The sequence below is a fragment of the Oryctolagus cuniculus genome, chromosome 10 (assembly GCF_051225735.1).
Source record: "Oryctolagus cuniculus isolate XC-2025 breed Fujian yellow rabbit chromosome 10, ASM5122573v1, whole genome shotgun sequence".
Classification (NCBI taxonomy): Eukaryota; Metazoa; Chordata; class Mammalia; order Lagomorpha; family Leporidae; genus Oryctolagus; species Oryctolagus cuniculus.
Window position 1 is genome coordinate 92,541,028 of NC_142876.1, and position 15,186 is coordinate 92,556,213.

Below are 15,186 nucleotides of genomic sequence, written 5' to 3' on the forward strand. Positions count from 1 at the left end.
TACTTTTCTTTCTGTGTAGGAGTCCAAAAAAAAACTTCCAGAATTTTCTGAATGCAGCTATTAAATTCTTAAATAGTAAATGTAAATTTTAAACCGTCAGTAGGTTCTGACCTCTCAGCTGCATTTACAACATGCTTTTTTCCCACTAGAATTATACAGAGTGACTTGCCAATAATTAACAAATAATCACTTTCTGGGAAATCTTTTTTGAGCCTTAAAATTCCTTTTGTTGTTGAACATGGGGCAGTGTGCATGCCACAAGCGCATGCTCTGATGAATATTCACAAACTGAACAAACCTTTTTAACACCTGCATCAAGAAAAAACAGTGCCAGCACCCGAGTAGGCCTGATATGCTCCCTTCCTGTCGCTTGCCCCTCACAACTGACTTCCCAAGATTAACTTGTCCAGCATCTAGTGTGGCTTCTCTCACTTAGCATTTTGTTCATGAAATTCCATATTGCTCTCATTTTATTGCTGTATAGTGTTGCACTGTGCAAATTTTATACCGTTTAGTTCTCTATTCTATTCTGAGGGGCATTTGCATCTTTTGATAGACTGTCAAAATATGTCTTTTGGTAAACTCTTTGACTTGGGCAGGGAAACCCATTTCGTCTTCCAAAGGCTTCATTAAATTGTGGGTGTTTCTATCGTTGTTGCTTTAGAACAGTGTTGCTTGTCTCATTTCCAAAACACTAATGTTTGGGTTTTATTTTCTAGTTTGTTTATTGATTTTTCTATATGTATAAGTTCCATGCTTCTCGGTTGCCCCACGTTTTCTTGCCTGCTGGTTGGAATGTGCTGCTGTGCTACCCTTCTTGTTCTTCAAGGCCCAGCTAAGAGCCTCTCTTCCAGGAAGCTGTAACTGATCCTGTGCAAAATGACTTCTCTCTTTTTTTTTTTTTTTTTAAGATTTATTTGTTTAGGCAGAGTAACAGAAGGAGAGAGAGGGAGAGAGGTCTTCCATCCACTGGCCAACCACCCAAATGGTCACAACAGCTGGAGCTGGGCCAGGCTAATGCTAGGAGCCAGGAACCCCATTCTGGTCTCCCACATGAGTGTCAGTGATCCAAGTACCTCGGCAATCCTCTGCTGCCTTCCCAGGCACTTCAGCCAGAAGCTGGATTGGAAGTGGCACAGCCAAGACTTGAATAAGCACTGATAAAGGATGACAGTGTTGCAGATGGCAGCTTAACTGGGCTGCACCACCGGTCCCAGCCTCTCTCTTTTCTGAAAGGCCAAAGCATTTTGTCTGTCTCCCTTCTCTTGTATTGCCTTTTGTATTCTATTCTAGCAGCTACCACCCCCTTTGTAATAAGTGATACTTCTTTAAAGTTAGAAAGATATATGAATTCTTGTAACTCATTTGGGGTGGGGGGACAGGCAGAGTTAGAGAGAGAAAGGTCTTTCTTCCATTGGTTCACCCCCCAAATGGCTGCTACGGCCGGCACGCTGCGTCGATCCGAAGCCAGGAGCCAGCTGCTTCATCCTGGTCTCCCATGGGGGTGCAGGGCCCAAGCACTTGGGCCATCCTCTACTGCCTTCCCGGGCCACAGCAGAGAGCTGGACCGGAAGAGGAGTAACCGGGACAGAACCGGCACCCCAACTGGGACTAGAACCCGGAGTACCAGCGCCACAGGTGGAAGATTAGCCTAGTGAGCCGTGGCGCCGGCCTTTTTTGTAACTCATTTTAAAAATTTATTTGAGAGACTGAAAAAGAGAGAGCTCCCATCAACTGGTTGACTTTCTCAAATGCCTGCAACACCTGGAGCTGCAACTCCAGGGCTAAAGCCAGGAGTCAGGAACTCAAGCCCGTTCTCCCACAATGATGGCAAGAACTCAGTCACTTGAGGCATCACCACTGCCTCCCCAGGTCAACATTAGCAGGAAACTTGAGTTAATACTCTGATGTGGGATACAGGCATCTTAACTAGGGTCTTAACTGCTAGGCTAAACAACTGCCCCAGACAGGGATTATTCGATACATCTTTTATTAAGAGTTATTGTAGTATGATGTCTGCTGTGCTGTGGGTGTCATATACTTACACAATGCAAACTTGATTCTTAAAGGCCATTTTGAAGATTTCAGTAGGCTCCAAAATGAGAATAACATCCCAATTTTCTCCCACTTCTCTACCCCTCCCTTCTATAAGGAACAGAATGTACTTCCTGGTCTGATCTTATCCCATGGCCATGGCTCATTTTTCTCCATACCACACTGTAAATTTAGTTGTGTTACACACAGTTCAGTGAACTTGATTTTATCTGAGGTTCACAAAATTCTATAGGCAGATATTTGATTGATTAAGCCATTCTGTCTTAAAATCTCGAGACCAGAGATTGGGCAAAAGTCATAAAGTTGAAAGGTTGTTTTTGTTTGTTGTGTTTTATCTTTCTTCTGGACTTAACTGATTTCCTTTTCATCATTATCAAGGCTCAGTGTCATTGTGAATGCTATACTTTAACACATTCTGCTTATTTATGATTATTTCTTTATGGATCTCAGTTGCCCTACTGGATGGAAGGCCCATGAATACAGGAGTCATATCTTAATTGTCTTTGTAATTTCACCAGCTTGAGCTGCCAATAACATCTGAAGAAAGATCAATGAAAATGAATGACTTGAATGGTTTAGTGAGCAAAGGACTTACCTGGGAGCCTGAGCGCAGCTGAACTCTAAAGCCTCCAGCCCGTTGTCTTCTTCCTAAAATGAATCTGGTGGATAACTTCTCCCTCTTTTCCTACAAGGATATTTTGAGATGAAATTGAGTTATATACATAACATTTTGAGCCTTTCAGAGTTAAAATTACATAAGATACTTTGCCTCTCAGCGGTTGTACAATTTAGTTAGATGACATCTTGTCCACTTTAATGTGAAGACTTTATTGCAAGGCTTCTTTTTTAAAAAAATTAATAAATGATTTAGCCTTTCTGGTGCTTTTTAAATGGTTTAAGAGATTGGAAATCAGAAATGTCTTGAGGAACTAAGTTAATTACCTGTCTCTGCTGCCAGTTGTGACCCTGGAAGAATTTTGTTTCTTTTCTCTGTTCATTTTTGGTTGCTGCTTCCAGGGTTTTATCAGAATACATTTTACCACTGTGTGAAATAAAATCATGGAAGTAGAGAGTTCTAAGCAAACAACTCCAATAGTGCCTGGTAGATAATAGGGCCTCTGTAAGTGTTTATGGAATAAGTTAATGAGTCAATCCATTTCCACCACTTCTAGTGACTGCAGTATCCCTGCCAGCCTTCCTCCAGCCCCCGCTTCAGTGCTCCCAGGGCCACTTATTCCATTTGTCAACAAGTTTAATTCCTATTGAAAGCCACTTTCGACTCCTGTGAGGCTTTCTGTAATTCTCCTGGGCATTTAGTCATTTGTGTGCTGCATTCCTCCAGCATCTTAGTCATATCTTTGTTATATTATTGATCACAGTATTGATTGATATTGTATTGTAGTTTTGATTATAATTCCTGTTATATAATACCTGTTAGGTCTCTACGGACTGAGCTCCATAAGGGCAGGGGTGGGTCTTGTTTTCTTTGTACCCCCAGCTCCCGACATCATACATAAAGGAAGAATGGAAACAGATAAAATGAGAGGAACCAGTAATAATCACAGGGTGTCCATGTATTGATGGGCAACTCAGTGCCCCCTCAAGTGGAATGTATATCCCCCAGAATATGTGGGCCAAAAATAACTCACCTTGGTTGCAGAGGAACATTTTTAAATGATGTCCATTCATTTTTTTTATCTCAACCATTTTAATCCCTGTATTTTTATTATACATATTATTTTAATACAGTGGTACATATGCTTGGAAGGTACATACTCGAACATTTTCTGTTAAAGGGAAAACCGTAAGTTATGTCCCTAGTATAAGTTGTTAGCCAGGTACTATGCTGTGCATTTAGTATGGATTATTTCTTTTAGCCCACCAAAAATTCCATGAAGTATACATGATGCTCCCCTTTTTAGAGATGAAGACGCTTGAGGTGTAGAAAGGGTGGGTGATATTCCCAATCACATATAACTGCTAAGTGGTGAGGTTGGTGTGCAGCTTTAGATCTGCCCAGCTTAACCACTACCATATCATCTCTTATTTTTCTGTCTCAGCATCCAGAGTGTTCAGGCACAATACAGGGCTGAGCATTAAATCAATGAATTGGAAGGATGAGTCAATCATACAAAGTACACATTAAGCCTTCTTCTAAAGAAAAGTGGTAAAAATTAAAATATCATCTTTAATTGTACAAACATGCATTGGCAATGGAATGCCAAGTCACATACCCATAGACACATTGGAATGTTTCATCCCTATTTTCTTGACAGAAAACTGAAAAAGGACACTAAGTCACTTAGTTGTTTGTTCACTGTTGCACCCAATGTCAGGAGGCTGTTATTCTCATTTTTATATCTGATTACCCAACTACTTTTTATTGAAATTTAATTCATAACCAACTAATTCAGTCTTTTTTTTTTTTTTTTTTTTTTTTTTTTTTTTTTTTGACAGGCAGAGTGGACAGTGAGAGAGAGAGACAGAGAGAAAGGTCTTCCTTTTTGCCGTTGGTCCACCCTCCAATGGCTGCCACGGCCGGCACGCTGCGGCTGGCGCACCGCGCTGATCCGAAGGCAGGAGCCAGGTGCTTCTCCTGGTCTCCCATGGGGTGCAGGGCCCAAGCACTTGGGCCATCCTCCACTGCCTTCCTGGGCCACAGCAGAGAGCCGACCTGGAAGAGGGGCAACCGGGAAAGAATCCAGCGCCCTGACTGGGACTAGAACCTGGTGTGCCGGCGCCGCTAGGTGGAGGATTAGCCTATTGAGCCTCGGCGCCGGCCAAAATTCAGTCTTGAAAAGTGTACGGTTTAGGAGTTTTTAGTGCATTCACCAAATTCTGTAGCCATCAAGATGACTTTATTTCAGGAAGCTTTCATCACTCCAAAGAAACTTCACCCCTCCTAGGAGTCACTGTCCATTTCCCTTTTCCCAGCCACTAGCACCCATAATTTTACTGAGTCTACTTTGTATCTATGTGTTTGCCCATCCTGGACATTTCATATAAATGGAATCACATGGCTTGTTGCCTTTCGTGCCTGGCTTTTTGGTTCACCTAAATTGTAATGTGTATCAGTACTTCATTATTCTTTTCTGCTGAATTGTGAGAATGCTTCAAAAAATTCATGAAAAATAGGGGCTGGCATTGTAGGGTAACAGGTAAAGTTGCTGCCTGCAACACCAGCAACCTGTATGGGTACCACGTCCTGTCCCAGCTGTTCCACCTGCCTGATGCCCACGTGTCAGGAGATCCAGATGAAGCTCTTGGCTCCTGGCTTTAGCCTGATCCATCACTGGCTGTTGTGGCCATCTGGAAAGTGAACTAGCAGATGGAAGGTCTCTCTATCTGTGTCTCTCACTCTCTTTCTGTAACTCTGCCTTTCAAATAAATAAATCCTTTTTTAAAAAGTTCATGGAAAATGTAATTGAAAGGTCAGGTTTTTTTTTTTAAAGACTTATTTTTTATTTATTTGAAAGACAGAGTTACAGAGAGAGATAGTGACAGAGAGAGAGGTCTTCCATCCGCTGGTTCATTCCCCAGATGGCTACAAAGGCCGGAGCTGTGCTAACCCAAAGCCAGGATCCAGGAGCTTCTTCCAGGTCTCCCATGTGGGTGCAGGGGCCCAGGGGTTTAGGCCATCTTCTATTGCTATTCCAGGCCACAGCAGAGAACTGGATTAGAAGAGGAGCAGCCAGGACTAGAACCAGCGCCCTTATGGCCAGGGCTTTAACCTGCTGCACCACAGCACTGGCCCCAGGTCAGTTTATTTTTGATGCCAGATAATTTTCAATTCCATACACAGTTTTATCATACCAGTTTTCCATGAGTTTTTTAAGCTTTTAAATTTTTGACTACTTTTTTTCTGTTGGACATTTTTTTTTTAATTTTCATTTTATTTGAAATGTAGAAAAATAAAGAGACAAACAGAAATCTTCGATCCATCCACTGGTTCACTTCCCAAATTCTTGTAAACACTGAGCTGGGCCAGGCCAAAGCCAGAGGTCCAGAACTTAATCTTGGTCTTCTACGTGGGTGACAGGGACCCAAGTACTTGAGCCATCACCTGCTGCTTCCCAAGGTGCACATTAATGGGAAGCAGGAGTTGAAAGTGGAGACAGTTCTCAAACTCGGGCACTCCTAAATGGGACATGGTGTCCTGAGAAGCATTTTAACCGCTAAGCCAAGCATCTACCATGCACTGTAGTTTATTCTATTATATGGTTAACAAAAATCCATTTATCAATTGATGACATTTGGTTGTTTCCACTATTTCACTATTATGAATAATGCTGCTATAAGCATTTGTATACCAGGTTTTGTGTAAACATGTTTTCTGTTCTCTTGGTATCTACCAACAAGTGAGTTGCTGGGTCACATGGTAACTCTATGTTTCACATTTTGAGAAACTACTAAACTGTTTTCCTAAGTGGCTGCACTATTTTGTAGCCCCACCACTAATGTATAAGTATTCCAATTTCTCCACATCCTCCCAAGTACTCATTGTCTGTCTTTTGTATTTTAGTCATCCTTGTGGATGTAAAGAGTATCTTATTGTGGCTTTGATTTGTATGTCTCTAATAGTAGTGATCTTGAGCATCTTTTCATGTGTTTATTGTCCCCCTCAACTTCCTCTTTTGAATTTGAGTTATTTCTGTTTCCTTTTTTATTTGTTTTTCATTGGATTATGGATTTTATTCTTCTTGTAATATCTGTTTTGCCCCCCCAAGAATTCTCAAAGCATATTAAATACTTAGGAAATCTCTTATTAATGACTACATGGCCTCTCATGGTGCCATGCTGCTGGAGCTATGAACTATAAGGATTTAACTGAATTTCCACAGGCAACTTTCCAGAAATTTCCCACATTACATGATTAGATAATAAGCTTATACAAACCCCAAATTATGATGATGATAATGCTTTATTAAGAAGAACACCAAAAATTCTATTCACAATATTTTCTCAGTGTTTTACATCCCTATGAGGCAGAAAAGAAGCAAGAAAAGACAGTGTCCGTCTCAAAACATTGACCAGGATATTAAGTATAGTGATTTGAATGTCTAAAAATCCTAGTATATCTTGGAAAAAATCTTTCTGAGTATAACCTATATTTCCAGTTGTACAAGAAAATTTCAAAATTGTTTTCATGTTCCATGACAGTTCTGGATGTAAATTGCACTGGTAACTATGGGCTCCTAGTATATTAGCAATGTTAAAATTGACATAAGCTATCAAATGTGGTTTAAGCCAAAAAGAAAGTTTTGAAAATTCCATGTGCTTGTTTCTGTCCTGTGCATTGAAATAATACTGTATTAGCCTCTAAAAATTTATAGTAGTTTTCTTTAAAAAATATGTGTGACAGACTGCAAATATAGTGTGCTCCATGTCAGTATAGATGTTTATTGTAGCTGTGAGGGTTTTCTGGCTGTGAGATCTTCCATGTTCCCATCTTAACATTCTATTTTGTTTGATGGCTTTTAACAGAAATAGTCGTTCTCAGTCTTACTCTCAGTTGAATATATTTGATTGTAGTGTTCACAATGCTGAAATTCATTAACTCCCTTATAAACTGAACTTCTTTATATAAAGTAATTTTTCTTTTAAAGAAGAACTGCTTTGATTTTTTTATGTGGCCAGTCCACGAGTACTGTTTGAACACTTATTAAGCACCAGATATGGGAAATACAATAGGATTAAAACAGTTGTGGTAAACACCTTTGTAGAGTTCATAGTCAACCAGTGCAGTCCAAAAAACCATTATACAACTGCAATTATGATAAATAATAAAAGTCAAAATGTTAAAATTCGTTGAGAGTACATAATAAAGCAGCTGACCCAGTAGGTGGTTGTCAAAAAAGGCTTCCCTGGAGACTGGCACTGTGGCGCAGCAGGTTAAAGCCCAGGCCTGCAGTGCCATCATCCCATATGGGTACTGGTTCAAATCCCGGTGGTCCCACTTCTGACCTTGCTCCCTGCTAATGCACCTGGGAAAGCAGTGGAAGATGGCCCAAGTCCTTGAGCCCCTGCACCCATATGGGAGACCCTGGAGAAGCTCCTGGCTTTGGCCTGGCCCAGCCCCAGTCATTGAGGCCACTTGGGAGCAGGTGGAAGACCTCTCTCTCTCTCTCTCTGTCTCTACCTCTCTCTGTAACTCTACCTTTCAAAAAAAAATAAAATAAATCTTAAAAACAGAAAAGAAAGAAAAGGCTTCTATGCAGAAGTGATGCATAATTGGGACCCTGAAGATTGCCTAGGAGTTAGCCAGAACGTGGGGCAGAGGTGACTAGCATGTGTGCAAGCACAGTAAAGAAGGCAGCCTGGCACAAGTTTGATGCTCCTAGAACCTTAGTGGTATGGCTGGCATGTCAGGAGCAAAGGAATAAATGAGCCAAAGCATGAAGGCATGTGCTGAGGCTTGAAGATGCTTTCACTACTGAAATCATACAGAACTCTAAGCCTAAACTCAAGGGTATTTGGATAGCGGAAACTTAATCCAATTGTGATGTTTAGAGGTTGGTCTAGTGGGAGGTCCTTAGATTGTTGGGGGTGTGCCCTCAGAAGGTAGCTCTTACAAGAGAGTTGGTTACTTTTTCTCTACTTCCTGGCTTGCCATGTGATCCATCCTCCTTATGCACTTCCCCATTTCTATCCGTTGTCCTCACAGAGGCCAAACCAATGGGGCTGTCCACTCTTGGACCTGAACCTTCCGAACTGTGAGCTGAATAAACCTTTTCTCTTTTAAAAGATAGTTTCCTCTTGATATTTTGTTGTAGTAACAAAAAATACACTAATACAGCATATTAAGGTTTGAGCCTCTGTCATGAGGAGCCTTTTCAGGGATTACATCTGTGAAAGACCATTGGATGGTAACCCATGTGATTGAGAAAAACCAAGTAACCCTTTGCTCTGTCATGTTCTTCCCTCTTTTTAAGGAATATGACTGGAGAAATTATCAGCCCAGCCAGATGAGTGAATCCGAGTTGCAGATGCTGGCAAGCCTACGGCGGCAACAGAATGAAGAGCTGGAGGATGCTGGTGCTTCCCATGGCCTGAGTGCATCCCAGGTTGACAACTGTAATGTCAGCATAAGCACCAGCAGTGATGACACAACCACCTGGAACTCCTGCCTGCCACCAGTAAGTCCCCAGCCCTGCATCTTAGTTATTGCCTTAGCAACAACAACAACAACAACAATCTTTCTAACAAAGAACAGCCTCACCTGGAAAAAGTGGGCCAGCATGAAAACATGCCCTGCAATGAATATTCAGAACCCACTCTGAAATTGTTTTTTAGGGCTAGGGGCAAAAATTCGGAGATGATATTGTTTATCCTCAAACTGCCTTATTTACCTTCAAAAATATATACATGTGATAGTTGTCTTAGTCTGTTGTGTGCTACTATAGTTGAATACGTGAGACTCTACTGAATAAGGGATGTATTTCTTACAATTTGGGAGGCTGGGCAGTCAGAGATGACAGGGTCCACATCAGATTAGGACCATCTTGCTACCTCACCCCATGGTGGAAGGTAGAATGGCAAGAGTGCACATGGGAGAGAAGGGGATGAATTTGTCCTTTTATTAGGAGCCCGCTGCTGCAGAAGCTAGCCCACTTCTGCAGTAACAGCGTAAATCATTACATGAAATCTACGCCCTCCTGATCTAATCCTCTCTTAAAGGTCCTGCTTCTTTAACACCACTGCATCATAAATTAAGATTCCAACACAGGAATCACGGGGAGCACTTTCAAACCATATTATTCCACCCCTGACCTCCAAAACTCATATCCTTCTCACATGCAGAATATATTCATTCCATCCCAGTAGCCCCAAAGACTTAACTCGCTTCAGCTCCTTCTCAGAAGTCCAAAGTCTAGAGTCTCATCAGAATCAATATGGGTGAGACTCTAGACATGGTTCATCCTAAGACGAATCTCCTGTGACCGTGAGCCAGTGAAATAAAAACAAAAGTTACCTACTTCCAAAATACAATAATGAGACATGCTTAAGATACATATTCTGATTCCCAAAGGAAGAAATAGGCAAAAAGGAAGGGGAAATTTGTCTCAAGTACTCAAAAATCCATAACACAACCAGGAAAATAACATTAAGTCCTTTTTTTTTTCCTTCACTTATCCATTTATTCATTCAATATGTTTTTTTTTAACTTTTATTTAATGAATATAAATTTCCAAAGTACAGCTTATGGATTACAATGGCTTCCCCCCCATAACGTCCCTCCCACCCGCATCCCTCCCCTTTCCCACTCCCTCTCCCCTTCCATTCACATGAGGATTCATTTTCGATTCTCTTTATATACAGAAGATCAGTTTAGCATACATTAAGTAAAGATTTCAACAGTTTGCTCCCACACAGAAACATACAGTGAAAAATAATAGATGATTTTTTAAATGATGATGAAATCAGATCAGACCTATTGTCATGTTTAATCCCAGTGAGAGTCAAGTTGGGAATTGATAATTTCTTCTTTTTTTTTTTTTACAGAAGATCAGTTTAGTATACATTAAGTAAAGATTTCAACAGCTTGCACCCCCATAGAAACACAAAGTGAAATATACTGTTTGAGTACTCGTTATAGCATTAAGTCTCAATGTACAGCACATTAAGGACAGAGATCCTACATGAGGAGTAAGTGCACAGTGACTCCTGTTGTTGACTTAACAAATTGACACTCCTGTTTATGGCATCAGTAATCTCCCTATGCTCCAGTCATGAGTTTCCAAGGCTATGGAAGCCCCTTGAGTTCTCCGACTCTTATCTTGTTTAGACAAGGGATATATTTACTTATTTGAAACTTAGAATTACAGAGAGAGAGAGGGAGAACCAGAGATAGAACCAGAGATCTTCTTTCTGCTGGTTCACTCCCCAGATGGCCTCAATGAATGGGGCAAAGCCAGGCCAAAACCAGGAGCCAGGACCTCCACCCATGTCTCCCCCATGGGTGGCCAGGACCCAAGCCATCTTATGCTGCATTCCCAAGCGCATTAGCAGAGAGCTGAAGTGGAGCATCCAGAACTCATGCTGGCCTTCATATGTGATGCCAGCATTGCAGGAAGCAGCCTAATCTGCTGGCCAGAACGCTGGTCCCAACACAAAGTCTTAAAGGTAAAGAATAATCTCTTACGACTCTAGAACAATCTTTTTTTTTTTTAGAATAAACTTTTACTATAGGGATCACCTTCTGGATACACAAGGGTGGGAGTTGAGCCTCTAAGGCTTTGGGCAGCTCCCACTTCAGCTCTTTGGGGTTAAGGTCTTGTGCTGTAGTTCTCCCAAGCTAGCATTGCATGCTGGCAGCTCTACAGTTTTGGGCCTCAGTTGTGGTCCTGGTCTTATAGCTCCACCAGGCACTACTCTACTGGAGGCTCGCGGAGGTAGCCGTGCCCCTGTGACGTATTTCTCCCTGCGTTCCCAAGCTGTTTGATGCCTCCAATGAAATCTGTGTGGAAGCCACCAAGGCCCGCATTTCACAGCCCCTGAAGTAGCAGCCCAAGTTGTATGTGGACCTGCTTGAGCCATAGCTGTGGTGGTTGAGGGGCACTGCACGGAGCAGATCCTTTGGTGGCACAGGGCAGTGAATGCTAAGATCCCATAGGCGCCTGTCTGGAAACCTTACCCTCAAGGTCCTAACTTGCCTACAGGATCTCTGGAATGCCTTTGAGGTTACTCTTCATTGACTTGGATAGAACCTAGCTTTGTTCTATCTTTATTAATTCTTTATCAAATGGTCACTTGGCCACATCCTTAGTATTTTCTGCCCATCCTGCTTTTTTTATTCTTTACATGGCCAGGCTGAGAGTGTTCCAAGTCTCTGTTCGGCTGCCCTTTTAGTTATAAATTGCATCTTTAAATCAATTCTCATCCCTCTCATTTACTGTAAGCAGCCAAAAGAAGCATGCAGCACCTTGAACATTTCACTGCTTAGATGCTTCTTCTGCCAAGTGTCCTAGTTCATCCAGGTTAAACTGTGCCTTCCACCACATCCCAAGACACAGCTGCACTCGCATGTGGTTCTTTCCAACTGTGTAACAATGATACCTTTACTTCAGTTTCTAACACCGTGTTTGTTTCCATCTGAGACCTCACCAGAATGGCATGTACTGTCCATCACAACTAGGGACTGAGAAGTCCAACATCAAGGCCTTGTACTTGATGAGGGCCTTCTTGTTGTGTCATTCCATGGTAGAAGGTTGAAGGGCAAGCGGGCGGAAGGGAGGGAGTAGAAACTACTTTCATCTAACAGTAAATATAATGTTTCTGCTATACAATTTTTGAAAGGAGCTGTAAGGTCATGCCACTCTGATTCATGTTTATATACAACTATATAAAGATTGAAAGACAATTGACAGTAGGTAATATGTTTTTAGTATTTAATTAAATAATTATTAATTTTGTAACTTTTTGTACCTTAAAGCTATTTTTTTCCAGATATCCAACATCTTTGTAGATCTTAGAACTCTCAGGGACCCTATCACCTAATGTCCTCCTTATACCTGCCCTGTGTGATAAGCACTATTAGAGTTCTCATTTCCAAATGAGAATACTGACACTCTAGACTAGAGAAAAGTGATTCAGCTGTAGGTTGGCCTGATGCCCAAGTCCAGGTTCCTAAACCCCATGATATGGTAAGTTCTTAATCTATGATGTAGTCATTACAGGAGTGCTACTGATAGCCAGTGGATGGTGAAATTTCTGTGCTCTGGAGAGAATTTACCACAAGTCTTCCTGGAGGAGGAGTTCAGGCTGGCTCCAAGGAAATGGGGAATGATGTCAGTCTTTGATTAGTGTTCATTATCTCCTCCTTTCCCACCCTCCAGATTTTTCTTGCCTTAATTGTGCTTTCATTAAAAGCAACTATGGGGTAGTGGGCATCTGGCATACCAGTTGAGATCCTAGTTGAGATGCCTGCATCCCATTTGGTATGCTAGATGGGTTCAAGTCTCAGCTCCATTCCCCATTCCACCTTCCTCTAATGCTCACTGTGGGATGCAGGAGGTGATGGTTCAAATGGTTGCGTCCCTGCCACCCACGTGGGGGACCCAGATTGAGTACCTAACTTCCAGATTCAGCCTGGGCTAGCCCCAGCTTTTGCAGCATTTGGAGAATGAACCAGCAATGAGAGCTAGTTCTTTCTCCCCTCTCCTCTCTCCCCTCTCCCTCTCTGCTCTCTCTCTCCCCCTCCCCCCTCCCTCTCCTCTTCACACTGTTTCTCCCTCTCCCTCTCCCACTCAAAAAAAATAGATAAAAAATAAATGAATTTCTTAAAACAAACACTATTAAGCATGTATAACACCTCAGACAATCTTTGTGCCAAAGAATATCTACACACCCCAAAAAATACATATATTCTGATTACTCTGGTTACAGAGATTTTTTTTGTAACCAGAGTTAAGATCATAAGAGTCAAATGTGGGTTTTTGTGGATTTGAGATTTTGTGGAATTTGCTATGGAATTGAAATGTTGCCTTTGTTTTAATATTCCTTAGCAGTCATTTAAACTGCAAGCAAGGCAGAGAACAGTGGCCTCCTGATTGAGCTCATTCTGTCATGTGGTAGCTCGGAGACCAGCATTACAAAGGGCAAGCTAAGGAATGATTATTTATGGACTGAAAAGGCTGAACTCTTGGTTGCCCTGGATACCGTGTTCTCATCCCTGCCCTGTTCTGGCAAAGACTGAAGTCTCCTGCATGACAACTACTCTGTATATAGCCAAAAATAGCACTATTGGTAATGAACTTAATAATCTCTATTTGACCAAGTGAGAAATTGAAAACAGTCTGTTTTTTAGACAGAGAGAATATTGAAAAGCTTACCTTTGGTATTCATAAGATAGGTTTATGATTGCCTCAAATTCAGTCTATTCCAGTATTAGAACTATCGACAAATGGGAAATTGCATTCCTTAATGAACTCTGCATCTTGCTGCTCATATGGAGTTTAAATAGAGCAATTTACAAACATTATTATGGTTTTTCTGAGAAGTTTGGCCTTTCTATTTGGAAGGTATACAGAGACAGTGAAAAAGAAGAAACAAAAAGGCTGCTAACTTTATAATAATGATATCCTACTCTTCTTCTATCTCAATGAGTGGCAACTCCATCCACGCTGGCTCTTAAGCCAGACATTTGGAAGACTTCTCTACTTCTACTCCTTCATCACCTATATCTAATTGATTTCCAAGTCCTGAGAATTCTGTTTCCTTTTTACCACTTAATTCTCTCTGCCTAATACCATAACCTTGACACTTTAGTTCTCATATGAATTCAGTTCCTTCTGTAGTCCTCTAACATCTCTGGGCTTTTGGTCCAAACACCATGGCCTGGTGGTTGGCAGCATCTGCTCTGAGGTCCAAGTGTCAGAATTTGCATCCAAGCTGTGACCTCATGAAGCACTTGGCATGTTATCTAGGTCTTAATAAGTGTGTAGTAAAGGTGAATTGTCACTACCATTATTATGCACTTAGTGATCTTCCTGAAGTCCACATCTGATCTGATCCTCTCCCTTTGTAAGAACCTTCAGTGATTCCCCGTCACCTTTCCGGTTTGGCAGATAGGAGCCTTTTTGTCCAGCCTGAGCTCTGACTGCTTTCCATCTTACATGCCATGCTTTACTCCCAGCTGTAATTCCCTACATGCTCTCTGCATGTGCCCTGTACGCTGTATCTGATCATTCCTCAAGACTTCGCTCCAAAGCCTTGTGTAGCCCTTCTCCAGGCCTTCCTGTGAAAGACATTCCTTCTTTTCCACCACTAGGGCCAGGACTGTCTCCATGGTAACTCCTCACCACAAGCCTGCTTATCTGTCTTCTACCCTTTATATTTCTGAGTAGTCCAATATGCTGTGGACTAGGTAAGGTACTAGCAATACTGATAAGGCTTTACCCAGTCCTGAAATGGTCAAAGTTTTTAAGAGAAGCAGAGAGAAAAACAGCTTACCATAAGTCATAGCAGTGAATGATAGCTTGAAGAGTTATGGTGAACATGTGGGAGAGAGCAATTAATTCCACCTCTGGTTTTCAGAGATGCTTTCACAGAAAAGACAACATATAAGACAAAGTTCAAGGTTGACTTCAAGTTCACTATGTAGATAACAGAAGGAAGAGAATCCCAAGTTCT

The 15,186-nt window shown here is 41.6% G+C and overlaps 1 protein-coding gene across 10 annotated transcripts in view; it reads left to right on the plus strand.

The window, feature by feature from the left end:
* Window positions 1–15,186, plus strand: part of CFAP20DC (CFAP20 domain containing) — a 277,464-nt gene that overhangs the window by 195,358 nt on the left and 66,920 nt on the right. For all 10 annotated transcript variants that reach the window (XR_016214759.1, XR_011379498.2, XM_008260862.5 and 7 more), the window contains one exon: window positions 8,988–9,191. Coding sequence is in view for 8 of the 10 variants with exons in the window: in XM_008260862.5 (XP_008259084.4) it covers window positions 8,988–9,191 (204 nt within the window). In the remaining 2 variants the exon portion in view is untranslated. The remainder of the gene's footprint in view (window positions 1–8,987; window positions 9,192–15,186) is intronic.